Source organism: Barbus barbus (assembly GCF_936440315.1).
Source record: "Barbus barbus genome assembly, chromosome: 8".
Lineage (NCBI taxonomy): Eukaryota > Metazoa > Chordata > Actinopteri > Cypriniformes > Cyprinidae > Barbus > Barbus barbus.
In genome coordinates, this window is record NC_136736.1 from 28,239,508 (window position 1) to 28,261,671 (window position 22,164).

Here is a 22,164-nt window from a genome sequence, read left to right on the forward strand (position 1 = left end):
TTTTCTAGACAGTAGAAGGGTGAATTTCACAAAAGCTGTAATACTTCACCCCAAAATTAAAAGACATAAGATACTTTATTTTGTATGATAAAAAAATGACTACTTATTGATGTATGCATGCATGCTTGTGATAAAGATAAATTTAGGGATACATATTATTTAATATACAATCTCAGACAGAAATATGTTTGGAAGATTTTTTATGTTTTTTTTATTAATTAGCTTCATGAAAATAATGTCAATTCAAAAATGTTTACATCATTTGCTTTTAATACCAAAAATACAGTTATTTTTTCATATATTACTATTAATATTATATTTTGCCACGCATATATCTTTTGATTTTGGTGGGAAATTACCTGAATGTTTTTTTTTTATACACCCAAAACGTTTTTTGTGGAACTTATTTTTTAGTTATTTCTGGCTCTGAAATCCTATTTGGTCCTGATTGGAGCACTTATTTATTTATTTTGTTTATGGAAATATCTTATTTTAAATGCGTTACTGAGCCCTTCTGAGGCTCCTGGTATTCAGTGGCATTTTTACAGTTGGACGAGACAGTTTGACTCCTGGGACAATTTGAGGTTGCAACTCTATCTTCTGTTTATAGTATCCATTCTGTTTTTGTGGTAAATACCACAGGCCTGCAGGAGTGACTGACATGTTGACATCTGCCATAGAATCTTCTGACTTTAAGAAATTCTCCAAATAACTACGCTTTCTGCTTCACATACTCCAGAGAGCTTATTTTATCAAAGAATATAAAATGTTTTTTGCCAGCTGTCAAAATGTTGATATTTAAGACTTTTACGTAATCAAATATTACTGGGAAATTATAATAATAAAAAGCTTGTTTTTATCTTGTGGGAAGAGGGGCAGGGTTTGTTGTCAGCCTTTTTTGCATGGGCCTTTCCTAGGGACAGTCAATAGTACTGGTGTTTCTATTTTTGGCTTTAATGGGAATATATATACTGTAGAAGATATAATTCTGTATGAGCAGCCACTGTAAGGCAGTATTGAGCAAGTTCGGCTGAAAACATCATTCATATCTCTTGAACATCTCTCTTAGCAAACTCAGTCACTGGAGACCTCTGATCATTTCTTCATTACATAACCAGAGAAGCATACACTGGAAAAAAGATGCCTCAAGTATTGTATTCTCAAAAAATGTCTACATTTTAAATGCCTCAAAAGTGTTTTCCTTTATAGTGGATTACTGTTTGCAATTAAATCTATGAATAAATAACTTTTCTTTTTTGTTGTTTATAATTTTGATCGATACTTGAGGATTATATATACCAAACAAGTATTATTTTTGAAGTTACATGTTTGACTGCCACCATGGGTGGCATTCTGAGGAATCCCCAAGGGTGTCTCCAGTATCTTCTCATTTTACAATGTGGAGTGAACAGATATAAATGCTGAAGTTTGGAACTAAAATACTTTTTGAACTTTAGGTGTTTACTGCTCTCTATCAGGGTGTGTTTTAAAGCCCTGGAGGCTTTTGTGACATTTGCCGTTCACTCTTTACTTCAGTTATTCATCAAATAAGCAGTGGTTGGCATCAGGGGTGAAGAAAAATTATATTAAAATGAGATCTCCACCCCTGGTTGGCATTTAAAAAATTCAAAGAACAAATATAGCCTACATTAAAATGTAAATACTGCACGTATACGGTCTCTAAATGAGAAGTACACTCTTAAAAATAAAGATGCTTCATGATGCCATAGAAGAACCTTTTGTCTAAATGGTTCCATAAAGAACCTAACATCTGAAGAACCTTTCTGTTTCACAAAAGGTTCTTTGTGGGGAACGAAGGTTCTTCAGATTATAAAATGGTAAGGAAGATATGGTTCTTTAAAGAACCTTTGACTGGATCGTTCTTTGTGGAAACAAAAATGGTTCTTCTATGGCATCACTTGAAGAAACTTTTGAAGCACCTTTATTTTTAAGAGTGTAGCAGACATGTTTTGATGTGTGAATAAATGTTTAACTGAGATCTTTTCTATATTGAATGACGGCATGATGAAAAGTCTATCTTTTTAAAGACAGCAACCTGTATTTTGAATATTATTGTCCTCATCTGATTCAAGTTTGCTGCAACTTCTATCTGCTTCTGTTTACCTCAATAGCAAGTAAAAATGTGGCAGAGCAATAGGCCTATACAGTGCAAACTTATTACATTAGGAGAAAGAACCTGATGATGAGATAATAATAATAGATATTTTCTGGAGCAAATATGATAGTTCTGCAGGATTTTTTTTTTTTTCTTTCTTTCAGTACCACAATACTGTACACGATGCCCTTCGAAGAGACATAAACATAATTCTCTCCATTGGGTAGTGGGATCATTTCATTTTTTTTTTAATCTCACAAGAATGGATTACAAGCACGGACTGTTATTTATTTAGGATTTCTCTGGCAGATGTACAGATGGCATGGTGATGTTCTGAGTCTCATGATTTCATGTGAGATGTGCCACCAGCTGCACAAAAACATGAAATGACCCATTTCAGACCACTGTATTGAATTCATCAGTTTTTAATAGACCCCAGGCATATTACAGGAGATGAGGACAGACACCCGTAAACGGTGTCTCTTTTAACAGTGCAGTTTATTTTCTAAATGTCCAACTTGTAATTAAAGGCTCCAGAAAATAATTTCATACTAATTACGTATTATTCAGTGTGGTAATTGGGTACAATGACATTCACGGTTCTTTTTCAAGGATTTTAAAAAGAAAATTTGAGCTAGCTATCCTTTGAGATTCGTCCTCAGCAAACACAATTGTCAACTATCTTTTCTTAAAGGCTTTTGAAACAAACTCTTAATGTTTTGAGTTATAATTGTAATACTTGGAAAGGCAAAATAAATATGATAAATAATCCCAAATCGCGTACTTATGCACTATTCTATGACGTTTTGTAGTATAAATAGTGAGAGTGTTCACACTGAAAACTCTAAAAATAAAAAGTGCACTTTAAATACCCGGATGATGCACTTAAATAACCGAGAAAATGAAGTGTGGAATGTTGAACACGGTTGAATGCACTCAACTGTCGCAACTTTAATTACGTCGCGAAGGGGGAGGGGCTATTAATGACAAAATAATCTTATATAATTCATACACTACATGGTTAAGTGCATAAGTACATAGTGTGTCATTTGGGACGCAGCTAGTGTTTTATGTTGATGTTATGCGTTCTCTGCGCGTTCCAAATCAAAAGTGATGGAACGCCGTACTGTTGCTATGGTTACCGCGATTTCTGTTTACCGACATTATGCGCTGACTAACTTTCCTGTTTACTGAAATGTAAGGAACTCAAATTGAAACGTATTCATTATTATCGGCACCCTGCTTACGTAAGTAATTATCCTGCATTCTAGCACAAACAAGTTGAATAAAGTTCTCTCTGGTGGTAGAGCTGTAGTCAATGAGCCCGCGTGCCAGAACACCGTTACACCTGCCGGTATCAGCGGATCACAGCAGAGCTGGAACTGCACCCAAGTGAGGGAGTACGAGAAAATAAAGCGGAAAAGTGTCCACCCACAGTTCCTTCACCAAATCATCTTCGGCTTTAGGCATGGACGAGTCTGTTTAACAGCAAGGAAACCGGATAATCAAACATATATATACACAGGTAACAGACACACACCACAAACGCTCCAAAATCCATTACGGAGGAAATAGTTGCGTTTGTTATGGTGTAAAATGCTCATTTAGGTAAGATTGAATCATCATGCTGAAATACTCTTCCAGTGTGAGGTGATTGTTCGGCTGTTATTACGGCGTGTCACGTAATATTTAACCAGGTTTAACAATAGATCCTCCAGCCGGGTGCGTCTTATCTAGAACCGGATCTGTTCTCACGCACGGAAATGTTGTTTTATTGTTAATTACGCGTGCACGGGTGTCTTTCGTTGCTGTTTCTCGTACGCGTTCCTGGTGGATGGCTAAATGTGCGCACTTTATAATCAGTCGTGATTTTATAGACGAATGCGAGAGAAAGTTTGGTGGTAGTCGCTGCTGCTTAACTACACGCAGTTCAATCACATGCGCTGTTGTCATACAGACACGGAGTATTTCCAGGCTCATCGAAACATTTGGGTTTGCGCTTGTAAATTGAGAGGTGGCTGTGGTGGAAAACATATGCCTGAAATCTGTGAATAACGGCTTGCCTCGGATGTGTGTGCTGAGATTAGGCAGCTAAAAGCAGGTGTGTGCGTCCAGCGTCTTTGTATTTGCCCGTTAGCTTCGGCTCAAACCCGTCACCCCATCATCCTATTTGCACAAGGGCGGATATAATCCAGCAGCAGCTGCCACCTGCCTGGAGTCACGCCTCCGATCAATGGCAAGCAATGCTTTCATTCTCCTGTCTGTCTGCACACATTATTCTGTCTGCCAGACCGGGCTCTATAGGGTTATTTATTTATTTTATACTTTATTGTTCCTAATCCCAGTCTTCCAATCACTCCCATATATACACAGCCATTTGATGCTATTTTTTTTATTTCTCAACATCTACAGATAAACTAAAAGCTAATAAATAATATGCATGCATGCATTTATAGGCTACATTATTATGGTTTTATAATTTCATTAAATGATCTGCGTTGCAAGAGTGCTTGTAGATTGTAGATTGTCCTGGGACCTGTTTAGGGCTTTTCACACTTGAAATGGTTAACCTTGGGTCAAATCCCGAGTAAAGGAATCCTGGGATATCTTGTTTTACATTTCACTTCCCATACTTTACCTGGGATTTACAGTTAATCCTGGGTTTTCATAAACTGATTTACACATTGTCAGTGTTGGGGAGTAAATTGCATGTAACATAATTACATAATTTAATTACACAATACATGTACTGTAATCTGTTACAGTTACTGAGAAAACACGTTATTAAATTAGTTACTTATGAAAATGTTACAAAGGGGATTACATCTGAATATTTTCACACACACAGATTTAATTGATTTCTTTCCCAAATTGCACTGAATGTGCTAAAATAGGAGACACCAATGTTTCAGGAGTTTAGGACACATGCTTATTCGATAACTATTTTATTTGGGTTTATGTATGCTTTATTTTTTAAATGAACTGTTAACTGTTTTTTTCCCCCCAAGGCATTGTTATGGCAGTGTTTCCTGTCATAGCTATGCAAATATTTGATTTCATTTCTTGTTATGATTTTAAATCTGCATTTAACCTCAGAACGATCTCAGAGTTAAAAGAGGTGTTCGTGTAGAGATGAAGGATTTTGAGTCCTGGCAATAGTCAGTGTTGTACAACAGTACCACTGTAATGTTAACCCTGCATGGTTTAAATGCATGGAAATGATTAACTGTTAAAAACATTTATTAGAAATTTAGAAAAGTAATCAGAAAGTAATGAAATGTAATCAGTTACATTAAAGTAATTGCAGTAATTGCACTACTCTTTACATTTTAAATAGGGTAACATGTAATCTATATTACATTTCCAAAGTAACCTTCCCAAAATGGTACTTTGTATACCCCGGTTTAACATTCTTATTTGCATATTTGTGTATAAGTGTTATTGGTTAGACTAGTGCAGCACGTGACCCATTTAAAACCTCTAGCATTGCACATCTTGTTTTTTCTTGAATGGACTTATAGGTTACACTTTATTTTGATAGTCCACTTTAGACATTCTACTAACAAGAAGTAACATTGTATCTTCAGTGGGGGGGGGGGGGGGTGATTTGATCCCCTGCTGATTTTATACATTTGCCTACTGACAGAAATAATCAGTCTATAATTTTAATGGTAGGTTTATTTGAACAGTGAGAGACAGAATAACAACAACAAAAATCCAGAAAAACTCATTTAAAAAAAGTAAAACAATTATTTGTATTTTAATGTGTGAAATAAGTATTTGATCCCCTATTAATCAGAAATATTTTTGGCTCCCAGGTTTCTTTTATACAGGTAAGGAGTCTCTTAAAGGGAGTGCTCCTCCTAATCTCAGTTTGTTACCTGTATAAAAGACACCTGTCCACAGAAGCAATCAATTAATCAGATTCCAAACTCTCCACCATGGCCAAGACCAAAGAGCTGTCCAAGGATATCAGGGCAAATGGAAGAAACACAAAATAACTGTCAATCTCCCTCGGTCTGGGGCTTCATGCAAGATCTCACCTCGTGGAGTTTCAATGATCATGAGAACGGTGAGGAATCAGCCCAGAATTACACGGGAGTATCTTGTCAATGATCTCAAGGCAGCTGGGACCATATAGTCAAATGGGTCGTGGATGGGTATTCCAGCATGACAATGACCCAAAACACACGGCCAAGGCAACAAAAGAGTGCCTCATGAAGAAGCACATTAAGGTCTTGGAGTGGCCTAGCTAGTCTTCAGACCTTAATCCCATAGAAAATCTGTGGCTGAAGGTTCGAGTTGCCAAGCGTCAGCCTCAGTCTCTAATGACTTGGAGAGGATCTGCAAAGAGGAGTGGGATAAAATCCCTCCTGAGATGTGTGCAAACCTGGTGGCCAACTACAAGAAACATCTGACCTCTGTGATTGCCAACAAGGGTTTTGCCACCAAGTACTAAGTCATGTTTGCGAAGGGGTCAAATACTTATTTGACTCATTAAAATGCAAATCAATTTATAACTTTGAAATGTGTTTTTCTGGATTTTTTGTTGTTATTCTGTCTCTCACTGTTCAAATAAACCTACCATTAAAATTATAGACAGATCTTTTCTGTCAGTGGGCAAACATACAAAATCAGCAGGGGATCAAATAATTTTAACTATATGTCAACTAATTCTCATTAATTTGCAACTACATGTCTACTAACTCTCTGAGTAGACCGTTAGGGTAGGTTTAGGGCTAGTATAAGTTGTCATGTACTTCAACGTTTCTTATAGTCAGTATGTTGTATTTTATGGACCCAACATATAGTGTTAAGAAGTTATTAAGCAGACAGTCTACTAATACTCTAATGACTGCTAGTTGACATGTAGCTGCAAAGTTACTTACTGTTAGTAGAATGTCTAAAGTGGACTATCAAAATAAAGTGTTACCGACTTATGAATTATAAAGATAAGAATGAAACGGCCTCTTTTTCACTCTAATTCACAAGTTTTTCATCAGCATTTGACATTATCATTAAGCATGTGAATATGAGACACGCGTTAGGGTGTATATACACACACACTTTTGTCATATGTCGTATTTGCCAGATCCTGGTTATATTTGTCTCCAGTTCTCTCACTTTTTTAAATGCAAATTTGCACCATTAATTTACAGCAGTTTTATAATTTTTTTTTAAATGTGTGAGTTTTATTAACCATGTTTTGTTTTGAATAATGCTTAACACATTTGGGTTCTTTTTATTAAAACACACTTGCTATAATCACCTACAGAGCCAAGGCTAAATGCCTTTTCATTGCAGAACATTATTATCAGGGTGTTTCAGAAATGATAATTGTCACAACTGGGCAAAAACAACTATTATCGGCTGTTGATTACAATTGCATATTGTGATAGCAGGACGTCACGCAAAGAGTTTAACACCTCTGCTTTTGCAAAACATCGAGATCTTTGTTCACACTCTTTTGCATGAATCAGTAATGCATTGAGAGCACTCTGTGAAATATGTTATGTCAGCTAACCTACAATGTGTTTAATTTGGTTCCATCTAAGTGAACTTAAAAATTCTGTCATCATTTACTCGCCCTCAAGTCTTTTGAAACCCATTTCTTTCTTCCCTGGAACACAAAAGGAGTTATTTATAGCAGAATGTCCTTCTGCTCTCTTCCATATAATGAAAGTAATCGTTGGACACAGCTATTTCTAACACAAAGTTATTGTATGGCTTCAGAAGACTTGAAATATAGCATGCATGTCATATGGACTACTTTTATGATGGTTTTATGGTGATAATTTTTGGTGCTTGACAGCACCTGATCACCATTCACTTTCAAAGTATGTAAGAAAACAGCTCTGACGTTTTGCTTTAGTGTTAAAAAGAAAGACATGCAGTTTTAAGGGTGAGTATATAATGACAGAATTTTAATTTTGGGGTGTTTTCACTTTTATGGTGCAGATTAGTTTTTTGTTTAATAGCAAATGAGCCATCCGACCAACTAAAATTACAGCATATTAATGTGGTAATGAATAATGTCTTAAAGTTTAGGCATTTGAAAGTCAGTTTGTGAAGGGACACTGCGGGATGTCGTCTACTCTGTTGTGTTTCCAAACCTGAAGAAGGCAGAAATATAATTTCCCTGTCAAATCCTGAGCTTTTAAAAGCAGCTAATTTAGAGCTTTGTAGATCAATATCAGTAATACTGTAAGATAATGTGAAGGTTCCCTTTGCAGCAAAAGACTTGGAGTAATCAGCTTTTCCTTTGTGCGGAGCTGCTGTATTCTGAACATTTTGTCAAGGGGGTTGACAGTCTAATTGAAGCAGATTGTAGTAAAGGAATGACTTTTGGCATTATGGAACAATAAGAGATATCTGATTTGCTCCTGAAATTATTGATCCACGATAAGAATAGTTCATAATTGGTGCTTTTTGTGGTGTTGAGATGCCTTTACAAGTCACCATTCTCTACAGTAAAAAACTCAAATGAGCCTCGGACATGATAAATGGAAATGGAATGGCTTTCAGGAACCAAACATGTGATCTGCATGGGATAGCAGAAACTATTGACCTTTTCATCTACCAATTTGGACGTTTTCTAGTAATTCTGAGAATTGTGAGATGTTAACGTGTAATTCTGAGAAGGAAAGTCAAAATTGGGAGAGAAAATCTGGCAATTGTGAGGGGAAAAAAAAAAAGTTAGAATTGTCAGATAAAATGAAATTACCTTTATTTTTATTCTGTGGTGGAAACAATGAAAAGGACTGCAAGATGTAAACTCAGAATTCTGATAAAATAAGTCGGAATTGGGGGGTGGGGTGGGGTTCTGATTTACTTTACTTTTACTTACTTTTGTCATTTAGCAGACGCTTTTGTCCAAAGCGACTTACAAATAAGAGAAAGTAACTAAAACTAAAAGTTACAACTCTATAAATACTATCTACCCACATATTTAAGAAAATAAAGATATTAAATAAAATTGACACATGCATATAACAACATTTCAATAATAAATATATAAATGAATAAACTAAAATAAAAAGCGATACTTCTGTCCCTGCCCGGTGGAGTCGCACGGTACAGTTGATGGTCTTCACACTAAGAGGGCTTCACACGACGACTGCCGCAACTGCTGCCGCGGTATAATAACCTTTTTTATACCAATCCAACAAATCACCATTTCAATTCAGCTGAACCCACTTTCCTGTTTATCAACTAAAAATGGCCAAGCAAGTGCACACACTGACAAGATACACGATACAGTACGAGACCAAATGCGATTTCAGCAACTCTCAACACAGTAAACAAAAATAAGCGTTTCCTAGCAACGGCAAATGACAAGTAAATACACTTACGAGCTGATTTTAAACTTCCGCTGATAGACTGCTTCTCTTAAAGACTATTTCATTACACTGCCTTCTGCTGGCGCTTGAACCCACTTTCCTGTTTATCAACTAAAAATGGCCAAGCAAGTGCACACACTGACAAGATATGCGATACAGTACGAGACCAAACGCAATTTACCTGGTTTATATATTGCAATTCTGTTTTTTTTCTCTCAGAATTTCTAGTTTATATTCTCACAATTTTGAGATGTTCAGAATAGTAGGAAAAAAAGTCTTGATTTGTCAGATAAAAAGTCACAATTACCTTTTTTTACCTTTTTATGTATGTGTGTGTGTGTGTGTGTGTGTATGTATGTATGTATGTGTATATATATATATATATATATATATATATATATATATTAGTAGAAAGAAAATGTATTGTTAATCAACATTATTTGTTTTACTTTTATTATATTTATAATATATTTAATAATCTATTTTTAGTTCTTTGGAACTGACTTAATCTTTTTCAGTGCTGTTTACTCTTCTGTCATATTATTACAGCAAAAGCATGTGAGAGTGTGTGTTATTGCGATTATAAGCATGACATGGTGCAGTCAGGCTTGAAACAAATCTGAGCCATGCTACTGTGATTATGCAGTCAGCTGAAGTGTAGGCTGACCAATGGGAACAATGAACTGAAACTACCCATTTCATGATGATTATTGCGATGGTGGCAAAAACAACTGGAAGCTTAAAATCAATTATGCATGAAAATGCTGTCATCCACGCTGACTCTGGAAAGCTTGTGATTCACCACCCAGTGCTTTTAGTGCACAAGGAAATATCAAAACTATTCACTATAGTCAAGTCAATATTATTTGTATAGCGCTTTTAACAATACAAATTGTGTCAAAGCAGCTTTACATCAGCTTGATTTAAAGCTGGGTGGCTTTATATCAGCTTTACAGTATTTAGACGGGGAAATAGTTTGTCGAACTAGTTTCATTCTCCTCTGGCCAGACAAAATCAGCAGTTTAAATCTAGGCTAAACCAGAGTCAGATTGTGCAAAGGACTCATCTGGTTTCTGTGGTCTTGTCCCGATGGCCGTCTTGGAGACAGGGTCTTCACTGGGGATCAGTCTCTGGGGCTCATCTAGGTGTCCTGGCTGTAGAGGTCATCTCTAGGTGCTGATCCACCATCTGATCTGGATACAGTCTGGATCTGGGTGGCCTCGGAATAAGAAAGAAACAGACTAATATTAGCGTAGATGCCATTCTTCTAACAATGTAACAAGTACATCGGGTGTTTTGGGAAGTGTTCCTGGTTCCGGTTGACCTAATTAATGCAGCCTAACAATCCTTTAACGGATTTGAATTATAGAAATACGATAGTGTATTATGTGTAAGCCAGGTTAAAGAGATGGGTCTTTAATCTAGATTTGAACTGACAGAGTGTGTCTGCTTCCCGAACAGTGTTAGGTAGATTGTTCCAGAGTTTGGGCGCCAAGTAGGAAAACGATCTCCCGCCCGCAGTTGATTTGGATATTCTAGGTATTATCAAATGGCCAGAGTTTTGAGATCGCAGCGGACCTGAAGGACTATAATGCGATAAGAGCTCACTCAAATACTCAGGTGCCAAACCATTCAGGGCTTTATAGGTAATTAGCAAGATCTTAAAATGTATACGATGTTTAATAGGGACCTAGTGCAATGTTGACAGAACCAGGCTAATGTGGTCATACTTCCTGGTTCTAGTAAGAATTCTAGTTGCTGCATTTTGAACCAGCTGGAGTTTGTTTATTAAACGTACAGAGCAACCACCCAATAAAGCATCTAGCCTCGAGGTCATGAATGCATGAATTAATGTTTCTGCATTTGACATTGAGAGCATAGGTCGTAATTTAGATATATTTTTACGATTGAAAAATGCAGTTTTACAAATGCTAGAAACATGTTTTTTGAAGGAAAGATTGCTATCAAAAAGTACGCCTAGGTTCCTAACTGATGACGAAGAATTTACAGAGCAGCCATCAAGTATTAGATGATCTAGGTTATTACATGCAAAAGATTTTGGTCCAATAATTAACACCTGTTTTTTCAGAATTTAGCATTAAGAAATTGCTAGTCATCCAGTTTTTGATATCAACTTTACATTCCGTTAGTTTTGCAAATTGGAAAGTTTCATCAGGTCGTGAAGAAATACTTCCTTAAAACAATACTTACTCTTTCTTAACGATTCCATGGCCATTCTGAAAGGTTTTAAAGAGATAGTTTGCCCAAACATAACACTGCTGTCAAATCAGCGTGACTTGTTTTCTTGCAAGGAGCATAAAAGGAGATATTTTGCAGAACGTCCAAGCTGCTCTTTTCCAGTGAAAGTGGATGGAGAGCAAGGACCACCTTTGCTAGATAACTCCTTTTGTGCTCCATGCGAAGAGATGACAGAGTTTTCATTATAGGCGTGAACTCTCGCTTTAATATCATCAGGGCCCCTAGATAAGAATTACGCTTTTGTAATCAATCTCAAACTCAAGCAAGCCGAGAGGGTAGCGCACAGAGATCTGAATCAAAGCAATTGGAGAATATTAGAGCGGGGAACAACACAAGCTTTTAATGTGATATGAAAGCTAAATGTTCTTTGTACTGATTGATTTTTAATGTTCCCAACACCCGACATTTCTTTCACTCTCTTTACGAATACAAGAGTGGCTTTCTGGCATTTTATCAACAGTAGTTTTTATTGGCGGCTCTGAATGAGGCAACCAAAAAGAGGACTTTTGCAAACAAATGTTCCTGGATTCTTGATCTTACAATTGCTTGTTTGCAATTTAGTATCCTGTATTTCAGAAATTAATAGGAATAATAGAGGAATTTCTGAGCAGGTTCTTTGGCTTTTCTGATCAATTTTTCACCCCACTCAGTCATTGTGTTTGTAAAGCTAGCCTGATCTACACCCTCGGTCTCTCAGAAGTAATCTTCTTTTGAATGCCAGCTGACCATTGATCTGTATATACCCTCAAACCATTCTCAGGTCTTTCAGGGGCTTTTTGCTCATAGTCTCTTTGTATTTAACCTTCCTTATATCAAATGCCACAACAGAGTGAATACGTCCCATTGATCACGGTGGACTTTATTCTTATTTGCCAGTAGCTACTTTAATCACTTATAGTTTCTTTGATATATGCTGTTATGTAGCTGTAAAGTTTTATATTTCTTAAGGTATTAAATGACTGCGATTTGTTTGATATTAGGTTTCTTTGTTTGAAATGAAACTTTAATAGTTGAACCTTAGCTGGACAGTACTGACAGTGTTCTCTCTTATTTTCAGATGAAAGAGAAGATATTCAAAAGAAAACCTTCACGAAATGGATAAACTCACAGTTTGCTAAGGTAATGTGACTTGAGTATTTTTTTTATTTTTTTTTATCGTGTGTTGAGGTAACACTGAATCACCCAAAAATGAAAAGTCTGCCATCATTGACTCGCCCTCAAGTTGTTCTAAACCTTCGTTCTTCTGCTGAACACAAAAGATATTTTGAAGAAAGTTGGTAACCAAACATGATGACAGAATAGTCATTTTTGGATGAACTATCCTTTTAATGTCAGATCAAAAATGTTTAATCATGCAAAATCTGTTTTGATTAACCAATTAAGACCATCTTTAAATTGTGATTTTCAGAGAAATCTGTTGTTGCATCCTGGAATTGCATGCTATTGGTATACAAACTGAAATGTTGCTATTCATCCACCTAGTACATGGTGGGCGGATGAGATGTAAGGTAGACTGGCTTGATATCAAGGTTAAAAGTTAAGATTCACACTTGCACATAGGCTTGATCTTGAGGTTAAAAGTTAAGATTGACACTCACACAAATTCTTGTCATTAACCTTTATCTATGTCAGGGTGTGAGTGTGAATGTTTGCTTTAGATTTGTTTGTTTGACGTTTTACGCTTCGAGGAAAGGCGTTTCAAAACAGGTTTTTGCATTCTCTTTGTAACTCTGTTAGCATCCTTTTACAGTATGTTAACAGAGGAAGGACATCAGTTCTTTGTCCTTCAAACTGAGAGAGAAGTGGTTGCTTCAAGGCAGAGCTGTGGGAGAAAAAAGCTTAGAGAATGTTTTGTGGGGGTTTTTTCCCTTTCAAAGAACTTCCAAAACTAAAGGTCTCATCTTGTCATTTGTTTTTATTTTTGATAATATACACCCTCAAATACTCCACTTTTTAAATACTGGGAGGACATCATATACAGTACAATCCTGTATATGAAGGACTGAATAAAGACCCGCAGCCTTTATAAGTTCTGTTTATTCTCTCCAGACAAGAAGACCGCCTATCGATGACCTCTTCACTGATCTGTGTGATGGCCGACGTCTTCTTGAACTCCTGGAGGGTCTGGTTGGCCATGAAATAGTATGTCCATCTTTAAATTTGAAATATGCATATTACATAATAAGCCCTTAAAGAAATAGTCCACCCCAAAATGACACTTTTCATTATCATTTACTTATAAATACAAAAGTAAAATTTGAGGATAGTCATGGTAGTTCTCTTTTAAATACGTTTACAATGAATGCTGAGTAAGGATTTCATAATGGATTAAAAATCATTTGAAAAATATCAAAAATTGGTAAATGCATCTCATGCAATATATTTCAAATCTTCTGAAGTCAAATGATAGTTTTGAATAAGAAACATAGCAAAATGTATGCACATGTACATAAATTGGCTGTTAGTTTAACCCCGTAATGTTGTATATATATTTCACTTTGGTCTATTTCACAACCCAAAAATTATTTTATTTTATTATGGAATGAAAATGTAACATTTGCACTCCTGTAATATTCCTTGGCATGTTCACAAGAGGAATGTCAGATTCATAAATATGATTCTCTTAAGTTGGCTCTCTTAAAACCAAACTGCCTTTTTTTTTCTATTTTTACTATTTTATATTAAGTTTAAGATTATTATTTTAAGACAGTTTTTATATTTATATATATTGTGACGAGTCAGTTGCTTCCCCCCTTATTATCATCACCACCCCGTCCCGTATTCGCCGCCCTTCACCAGGCTCCCGACGGGAGTGGGTGTGTGAGAGAGGAGGGGCACTGAAACGGCTAGGGCTGGCGGCGGGTGATGAGGCGCACCTGATGTGAATAGAGCCTCATCACCGCCGCTGTTTAAATGCCGAGCGCGCCTCTCCTCGAGAGACCGGTCTCTTCGCCGCGCATGCACGCTGGTGTCCTCGTGGGTCCAGGAAGGGTGCGTAGAGGGATTCCCGCACCACCCAAGACGTGAGCTACCGGACCCGCGGTCCGGACGAAGCCGCACCCGTGACACGGTCGACGGGCCAGGAGGTCGGGCCGTAGGATCCCCCGGAAGTGCTGCAGCGACTGAAGAGGGACGAAGCCGCTGGATGAAGCCGCCACCCTCGCGCTCCGGTCCCAAGAGGGGAGCGCATGCGGCCGCCGGACTTCGCCCCTTACCTGGACCCTTCCTTCCAGAACACTGCCCTCCTTCACAAACCCCGCAGCACAACGAGGACACCAGACTCCCCTACACTTTTTATTTGATTATTTTATTTAATAAAAACCTCTCCGAGGCCTGACGCCACACCCACTGTGTCTGTCGTTTGCTCCTCCCGCCACAATATATTTCATCTTTATAGATGTATAGATTGTATAGATCTTTATATTTCAATCTATAGATGTATAGATTACATATATGTAACCCATATAGTCATATTCATATTGTCATTCTCTTTTGAAAGAAAAACAAAACTTTCATTTTTAAAGTATTTAGAATTTGTGACTATTTGTGATTATTTACTATGTCATTGAAATATATATTACATTTTGGGGTTAAATTAACAGTCAATTTATGTACATGTGCGTGTTATTTACTCTTACCAAAATAATGGTTGTTTTTGGTCATAACGGCCACGCTTTCATTAGGGTGACAGAATTTTCATATTTGGGTGAATTATCCCTTTAATTGGCTCTGAGGGGTGATATTCTGAGACGCTTTTCATTGTTCTATTTTTATCAAGGAAAAAATACTCCTGGTTTCAAAGCGTTTGAACAAGGCTGAGTGCGTAAATGATTGAATTAATTAGCAATAGATGCTCAGAGTTCAGTTCTGATATTCCCCATTTGCAGGTTAAAGAACGTGGTTTCACTCGAGTGCACTCCCTCAACAATGTTAACAGGGCCCTGCAGATCCTTCAGAAGAACAATGTGAGTTAATTGGTTCAACTGGCTGTTTTACTGTTCACAGCTTTTGGAATTTCAATGTTTCGGTTGAGCTTTTTTTAATAAATGCAAGAAATTATGCAAAAGCAAAATTTCCAGTTTGATAAGGTAATGGTACTTATCCATTTCACAGACATAAAAGCTTTTTCTGCTTGATAAAATGTAGTGAAACATCCAGACAGCTTGAATATGTGTTTGAAGAACCAAATAAAAGCCAAGTAAGATCGCAAATTATATAGTCTGGTTGAAGTCATTTTCCTGCAAATATCAAACTGCTGATATCTAAAACTGATGTGGCTGGAGTATCTAATCTTTATCTTGTTTAAAGTCAGCATATAATCAAAACTGGCCCTGTTTACTGTCTTAATACATATTCCTGGTCGCATTATGTGCAATGAAGGATCTTGTGTTCCCATCCGCTCCATTTCTAGGTTGAGCTGGTGAACATTGGAGGAGCTGACATTGTAGATGGGAATCATAAACTGACCCTGGGGCTCATCTGGAGCATCATTCTCCACTGGCAGGTATGAGAGTTCAATACGGTTAAATCAGACCCGCAATCTTTCTGGTTTGCCTTCAAGGAGAGTAGCGCACTAAAGGACCTTTATCATCCATTATGTTGTTCTATCAAAGGTTTTATATGTAGTGCATTTGCAGTGGAGTGTCATGTGCTTATCTGTACAGGAACTCGTTTCCTCTTTTTTTTTTTTTTTTTCTGCTCATCTGATAAAGTGGCCCTACTATGGTTTATGTTCATGTTGGCGGTGGTTAAAGGAATAAGGGAATTTAAGACTCGGTAAACATTTCAGCGTTGAGATTAATTCAAAAAGTGTAACTAATTAGTGATTATCATATTCATTTACCATGGAATTTACATCATACTCCTAGATATTTAAAAGTTTGCCATGGTGTTACAATGTTACATAATGGAAATCTTTATACACTGTGAAATATTTTGAGCTCATTAAGATTTTTTTAAAATAAATTAATATTTTTGTTCAGCAAGGATGCATTACATTGATGAAAAGTGACAGTAAAGACATTTATAATATTGGAAATATTTCCATTTTCTATAAATGCTGTTCTTTTGAACATTCTATTTATCAAATAATCCTGAAATAATTATTAAGCTGAAAAAACAGTTTTAAACATTGTTAATGATCAGAAATGTTTATTGAGCACCAAATCAGCATATTATAATGATTTCTGAAGGATCACGTGACACTGAAGACTGGAGTAATAGCTTTGCCATTACAAGAATAAACTTCATTTTAAAATAGATTTCAAATTGAAAACAGTTATTTGAAATTGTAATAATACTTCTACTAATAATGCTTTTTTCTGAATTTCTGATCAATTAAAGAGGCTTATTTAAAAAAATCGTACTTTTGTATGGTAATATATTATCCAGTACCTGGTATTTACTCCTAGACATTTCAAAGAATGTCCTGGTATTGCTGTGGTACACATCCAACCAGGATATTACCCTTGTACATATATGTGCCATGTACTGAGTGTTATCACACATTTTTGCTGTGCTTACCCTGTTAATAAAATTAATCAAAATCTGTCTGTAAATATTAGCTTTATGAGGCCATGTTGCTATATTTGCCACTGTTCTGATAAATGTGCATATATTCTGTATTTTGCCATACAGGTTAAGGATGTGATGAAAGATGTCATGGCAGACCTACAGCAGACAAACAGTGAAAAGATTCTGTTAAGTTGGGTCAGGCAGTCCACTAAAAACTACAAAGACATCAATTTGGTCAACTTCTCCAGCAGCTGGGCGGATGGTTTTGCCTTCAATGCTCTCATTCATAGTCACAGGTGTGTGGGGATGTTTTTTTTTTTGGGGGGTGCTTTTTTGAAAATCATATAAATCGTTGGTTTCACGACTAATGAAATTGAAAATGAATGTCTTATATTCATTGGTCATAAACTGCATGGTTGAATACTGGCTTGGCCTAAAGCAATTTTTGAAGCTGATTATGGCTTATTGTTTTTCTATTTTTCTGTGTAGTTCATTTGGGTAATGAACCAGCTGTTTCAATCTGCTTTTAGCTATTTGAAGCATGTGCACAGAAAAATAATTTAAGTTATTAACTATCCTATATTAATTACATCATCTGCTTTGTCTTTGTTTGCTAGGCCAGAGCTGTTTAGCTGGAGCGTGGTGGAGCAACAGGATAATGCCATTGAGAGACTGGATCATGCCTTCAACGTTGCAGAGAAGAGTTTAGGCATCGACCGACTGTTGGACCCTGAGGGTATGACCTCCTCCTTTCTTCTTCTCGCTTACATTAGCCTTTGAAGTTTTTCTGACTAATACAGACAGGGCTTTTTTAGTTTCGTTTTTTTGGACGGGAGGAAACGTCTTGTTACATCAACATCTAAACCAGAATTTCATCACACAATTTATGCCATGGGGGTTTAACTCATAGATGAGCTTGTACCACTTATGACTGGTTCTCTATGGACAGATCCAAAGGAAAGCGATCTAACTACAGTATGTGCATGTTCCTTTCCTACAGATAAGTCCATAAAGAACATGTATAGATATATAGTAAAAGACAGTTATATGAACACTTTTTTTTTTTTAAAGAAATTCTTTCATGTAGATAATAAAATAAATGTTTATTAGCATTTTAGAATGATTTCTGAAGGATCATGTGACACTGAAGACTGGTGTAATGATGCTGAAAATTGAGCTTTGCCATCACAAGAATAAATTACATTTCCAAATATTTTAAAATAGAAAGCAGTTATTTTATATTGTAAGAATATTTCACAATATTGCTGTTTTTACTGTATTTTTGATCAAATAAATGCAAGAGACTTCTTTCAAATTAAAAAATTTTTTTTTTATCAATCCTGAACTTAGTAGTACACATACAACACTCTTTTAAATACAAAGCAATGTTTAAAGGGATCTTTTGCTTCTCACATTCATCTAAGACTCTAATAATCTCACATATGTCTCCTCTAGGAGTTAGATTAAGTCAATTAAGTCATTGCTTAGCTCATGGGCATATCTTTTCGCCATCGCAGATGTTGCTACAGCTCATCCAGATAAGAAATCCATCATTATGTACATCACCTCCCTGTTCCAAGTGCTGCCCCATGGCGTGAGCATGGAGGCCATCCAAGAGGTGGAGACCCTCCCTCGAGCTACAGTAACCAAGGAGGAGCACTTCCTCTTTCAAACCCAACAGCGTTACTCCCAGCAGGTCAGAGGAACACACACTCATAGACACGCACATTTTTGAACAGTGTGCAGTAATCGTAATGCATGGACCCATTATCTCTGGCGCCACATACGTCTAATATGAAAGCCCCAGACTTTGGTTTCAAAAAGCTTTTCAGACGTTCTCAGGATGTCGAATGCACCTCTATCTCGTCAACACACTTTGCCAGCTGACATTGAATTATGTTTTGTAATTTGTGATCTAATTTTGACTCTCTGCATTCCAACGTCCTCATCGTCCTTCTCACTGCCATATCCAGCCCATTGCTCCATCACTCAACTGTCCTCGATATTTTCATCCATCTCTGTGGCTTTTGTTTGCTTATTTCAGTCTTTCTTATCTTCTGTACCTCTCTTAGATCACCGTCAGTGTGGCCCAGAGTCATGTCCGCAGCCCGTCTCCCTCCTATAAGCCTCGATTCAGAAGCTATGCCTTCACTCAAGCTGCCTACGTCAAGACGCCTGAACAGCAGAGGAAGTTCCTCACCTCACAGGTTGGTCATTGTTGACTGCTGGTTTTCCATATCATTGCTAGGCATTGTAGTTTTTTTTTTTAGTGTACAACAACCTCAGACTGATATTAGCGTTGTCACACTTCAAAAAAGCTTGTTCCAAATGTAATATATTGGCCTGGCAGACAACAAAATTGACAAAAAAAAACATAGATTTGCAATGAGGAAGGGACCTGAGGGGTATTTCAGAGACTTGCTTTATTGACTTTAAGGATTGAACCGTCCAGAACACCATATCAACTGCACAGCAACACACAAAAACTAGCATTGTGACCACCACTCACATTTTCTTTGGAAAATGTAATCTAGTTTGTGTAGTATTTAAAAATACAATCATTGAAAATGTGACGTTGTGTGTTCCTGAGATACTTTAATCTACATAAGGCATTTCTCTTTTAACAACCAGTCTAGTTGATGGAACACTGCCACATTTTTACATTTTTAGAAGAAAATGTAAGTGGTGCTTGTGAAAACAGTGTTGTTATTTTTAACTTAAAGTAAAACCATTAAAAATGGAGCATTGCTTTAGTTCAGGAAGGCCACACCACAGTCAAGCTTGCATCAGCCGACAGTCAGCTGTTTCTGACATGTACCAATCCAGTTTTGGCACCTATCACAGTGGTCTATTTAAATCCCCATTCAGCCTGTCTATTAATGCATGGTTGCACACCACATCTAACTCCCCTCTCCATCCCCAACTCAGCTTGAACCTGTATTATAATCTGATATCTGTGTGCAATTTTTTTTATTTATTTTTTTCTAGTTTTACAGCATTGTATTTTGCCCTGATTTCAACAAACTCATGTTAAAGAGTCCAGGCATGGCTGCGCGTGTGGACTACTGAACCATAACGCCAACATTAACTGTATGCATCATTATTATTATAAATATACATTTGACGAAAGTGGTCTTGACTGAATTTGAACATTTGGAGATGGAAATAAAGTTGAAAAAAAAAAAAAACATGTAAATAAAAACTTAATTGTAAAAAAAACTTAACTAATTAGAAGGACTAAAATTACAAAAACTGAAATAAAAATAATAAATATATAAAAACATTCAGAATATTAATAAATAGTATATAAGTAATACTAAAATAACACTGGTGTAAAACTCTGTGTTGTGTCCGGCTGCCAAAGCCTTGCTATGTGGTTGCGAAAGTATTCTGAGTGTTTTTTAACATATTGTTGTGGGTAGTTTCTGGGTATTTAGTCACCCTAAAGATAGTTTGGTCCCCAAAATATGACTCAAGTCTCTTCTCTTCTGTCAGTCTATGGGATTTCTTTTTTTTTTGCCTGGTCGGTCAGGTGAAAACTGTAGGTTAAAGGTTGCTTAGAAAAACATCTTCTCAACAAGCTGTGTGATTTGAGGTTTTATTGTCCACGGCGCAAATGGTATGACAAGTTATACACCAAATTTGAATACTTATGGTTAGGAATTTGTAGAAATATGAGCAATACCATAAGCACCACTAATGAACCTTGTGCTAAATCATAACTCAACACCAAGAGGCCCCTCACAATCTTTAAATTCAATCTGAAAACACCCTGATATTATCAGCAAGCCAGTGCATTTCACTCAAGCACATTTCAGAGGGTATTTCCCAAAGCAGGAAACGAAAATTAGAAGGCTAAGTTTAAAGATCACCCAGCTTTTGTGGATGAAACAGCCAGAACTCTAGGGGCTTTAGTGACGCGCGTGTGTGTGTACCCATCATTAGCCAACCACTCCTACCGCCTCATTGCCAATATGCTCTTTAGGCAAGTCTTCATTTAATGACGAAAAACTCTATATTTTTATTATTTTTAAATCCATACATCATCTAACCCATTTGTCTCCCGTCGATCTGCCTTCAGTCTCCAGACAAGCCCGATGAACTGCGACCGTCCCCCAGTCCCCTGCCACAGGGGCTAAATGAGTTGGAAAGTTACCAGAGTGCCCTGGAGGAGGTCCTGACCTGGCTGCTCTCCGCGGAGGACGGCTTGCAAGCACAGCCACCCATCTCCTCTTTTGTCGAAGAAGTCAAAGAGCAGTTTCACACCCATGAGGTAATTTGCTAGTTTGTGTTTTAAAGCTTTTGAGGTGAAAGCAGACGAGCGTGTTAATGATTCTGCTGGCCTCAGGTCATATTTTTCTCAGTTGGTGATGTATTGTTTGAGAAAATTGGCATTCATTTCCATTTTTTAGTGTACCACTAAAACAATGATTAAAGTTTGATTTATGTACTTATTAGAATACGTAACTGGATTTTAGTTGAAAAGTTGAATGTCGAAAAGTTGTCATGAAATGAAAGTTCACGGTTTTCTAATTAGTTATTGATCTTATTGTAAACGGATCATCCAAGATCGTTCACTCCATTTTTTTTTTTGCACTTAAGATGTCATTTTTTGATCCTCCCTTTAAACAACTTCTTTCTGGTGACATATGTTTGACTCCTCCAAACATTTAGACTGCTAAAACCCCTCCCCTTTCTTAAAATCAATTTCAAGTTTCATTTAATCAACAACCAGTGGATATAATCCTTCATTTATTACTTTTTCAATAATTTGTTTTACTCTGATGAATGCCATGATAAGGAAGCAAAGATCTGTTGCTAATTTTGTTAAATTCGACCTTTAATGTCATTAATACTGCCTTCAGATGTTGAAAGGATCCTTTTTTAAAGATATTGGCACATGAACAGTTAACACAATTTTGCACAATTTTGAAA

The 22,164-nt window shown here is 36.7% G+C and overlaps 1 protein-coding gene across 1 annotated transcript in view; it reads left to right on the plus strand.

Moving 5' to 3' along the window:
- Nucleotides 1–12,777: 12,777 nt before the first annotated feature.
- LOC306874038 (dystrophin-like) overlaps nucleotides 12,778–22,164 on the plus strand; it is a 111,365-nt gene continuing 101,978 nt past the window's right edge. Inside the window, exons 1-9 of the mRNA XM_079423751.1 lie at nucleotides 12,778–12,834; nucleotides 13,765–13,857; nucleotides 15,603–15,680; nucleotides 16,127–16,219; nucleotides 17,353–17,525; nucleotides 17,847–17,965; nucleotides 18,747–18,925; nucleotides 19,302–19,436; nucleotides 21,311–21,502. Of these exons, the coding sequence (XP_079279877.1) occupies nucleotides 17,365–17,525; nucleotides 17,847–17,965; nucleotides 18,747–18,925; nucleotides 19,302–19,436; nucleotides 21,311–21,502 (786 nt within the window). The 5' untranslated portion in view covers nucleotides 12,778–12,834; nucleotides 13,765–13,857; nucleotides 15,603–15,680; nucleotides 16,127–16,219; nucleotides 17,353–17,364. The remainder of the gene's footprint in view (nucleotides 12,835–13,764; nucleotides 13,858–15,602; nucleotides 15,681–16,126; nucleotides 16,220–17,352; nucleotides 17,526–17,846; nucleotides 17,966–18,746; nucleotides 18,926–19,301; nucleotides 19,437–21,310; nucleotides 21,503–22,164) is intronic.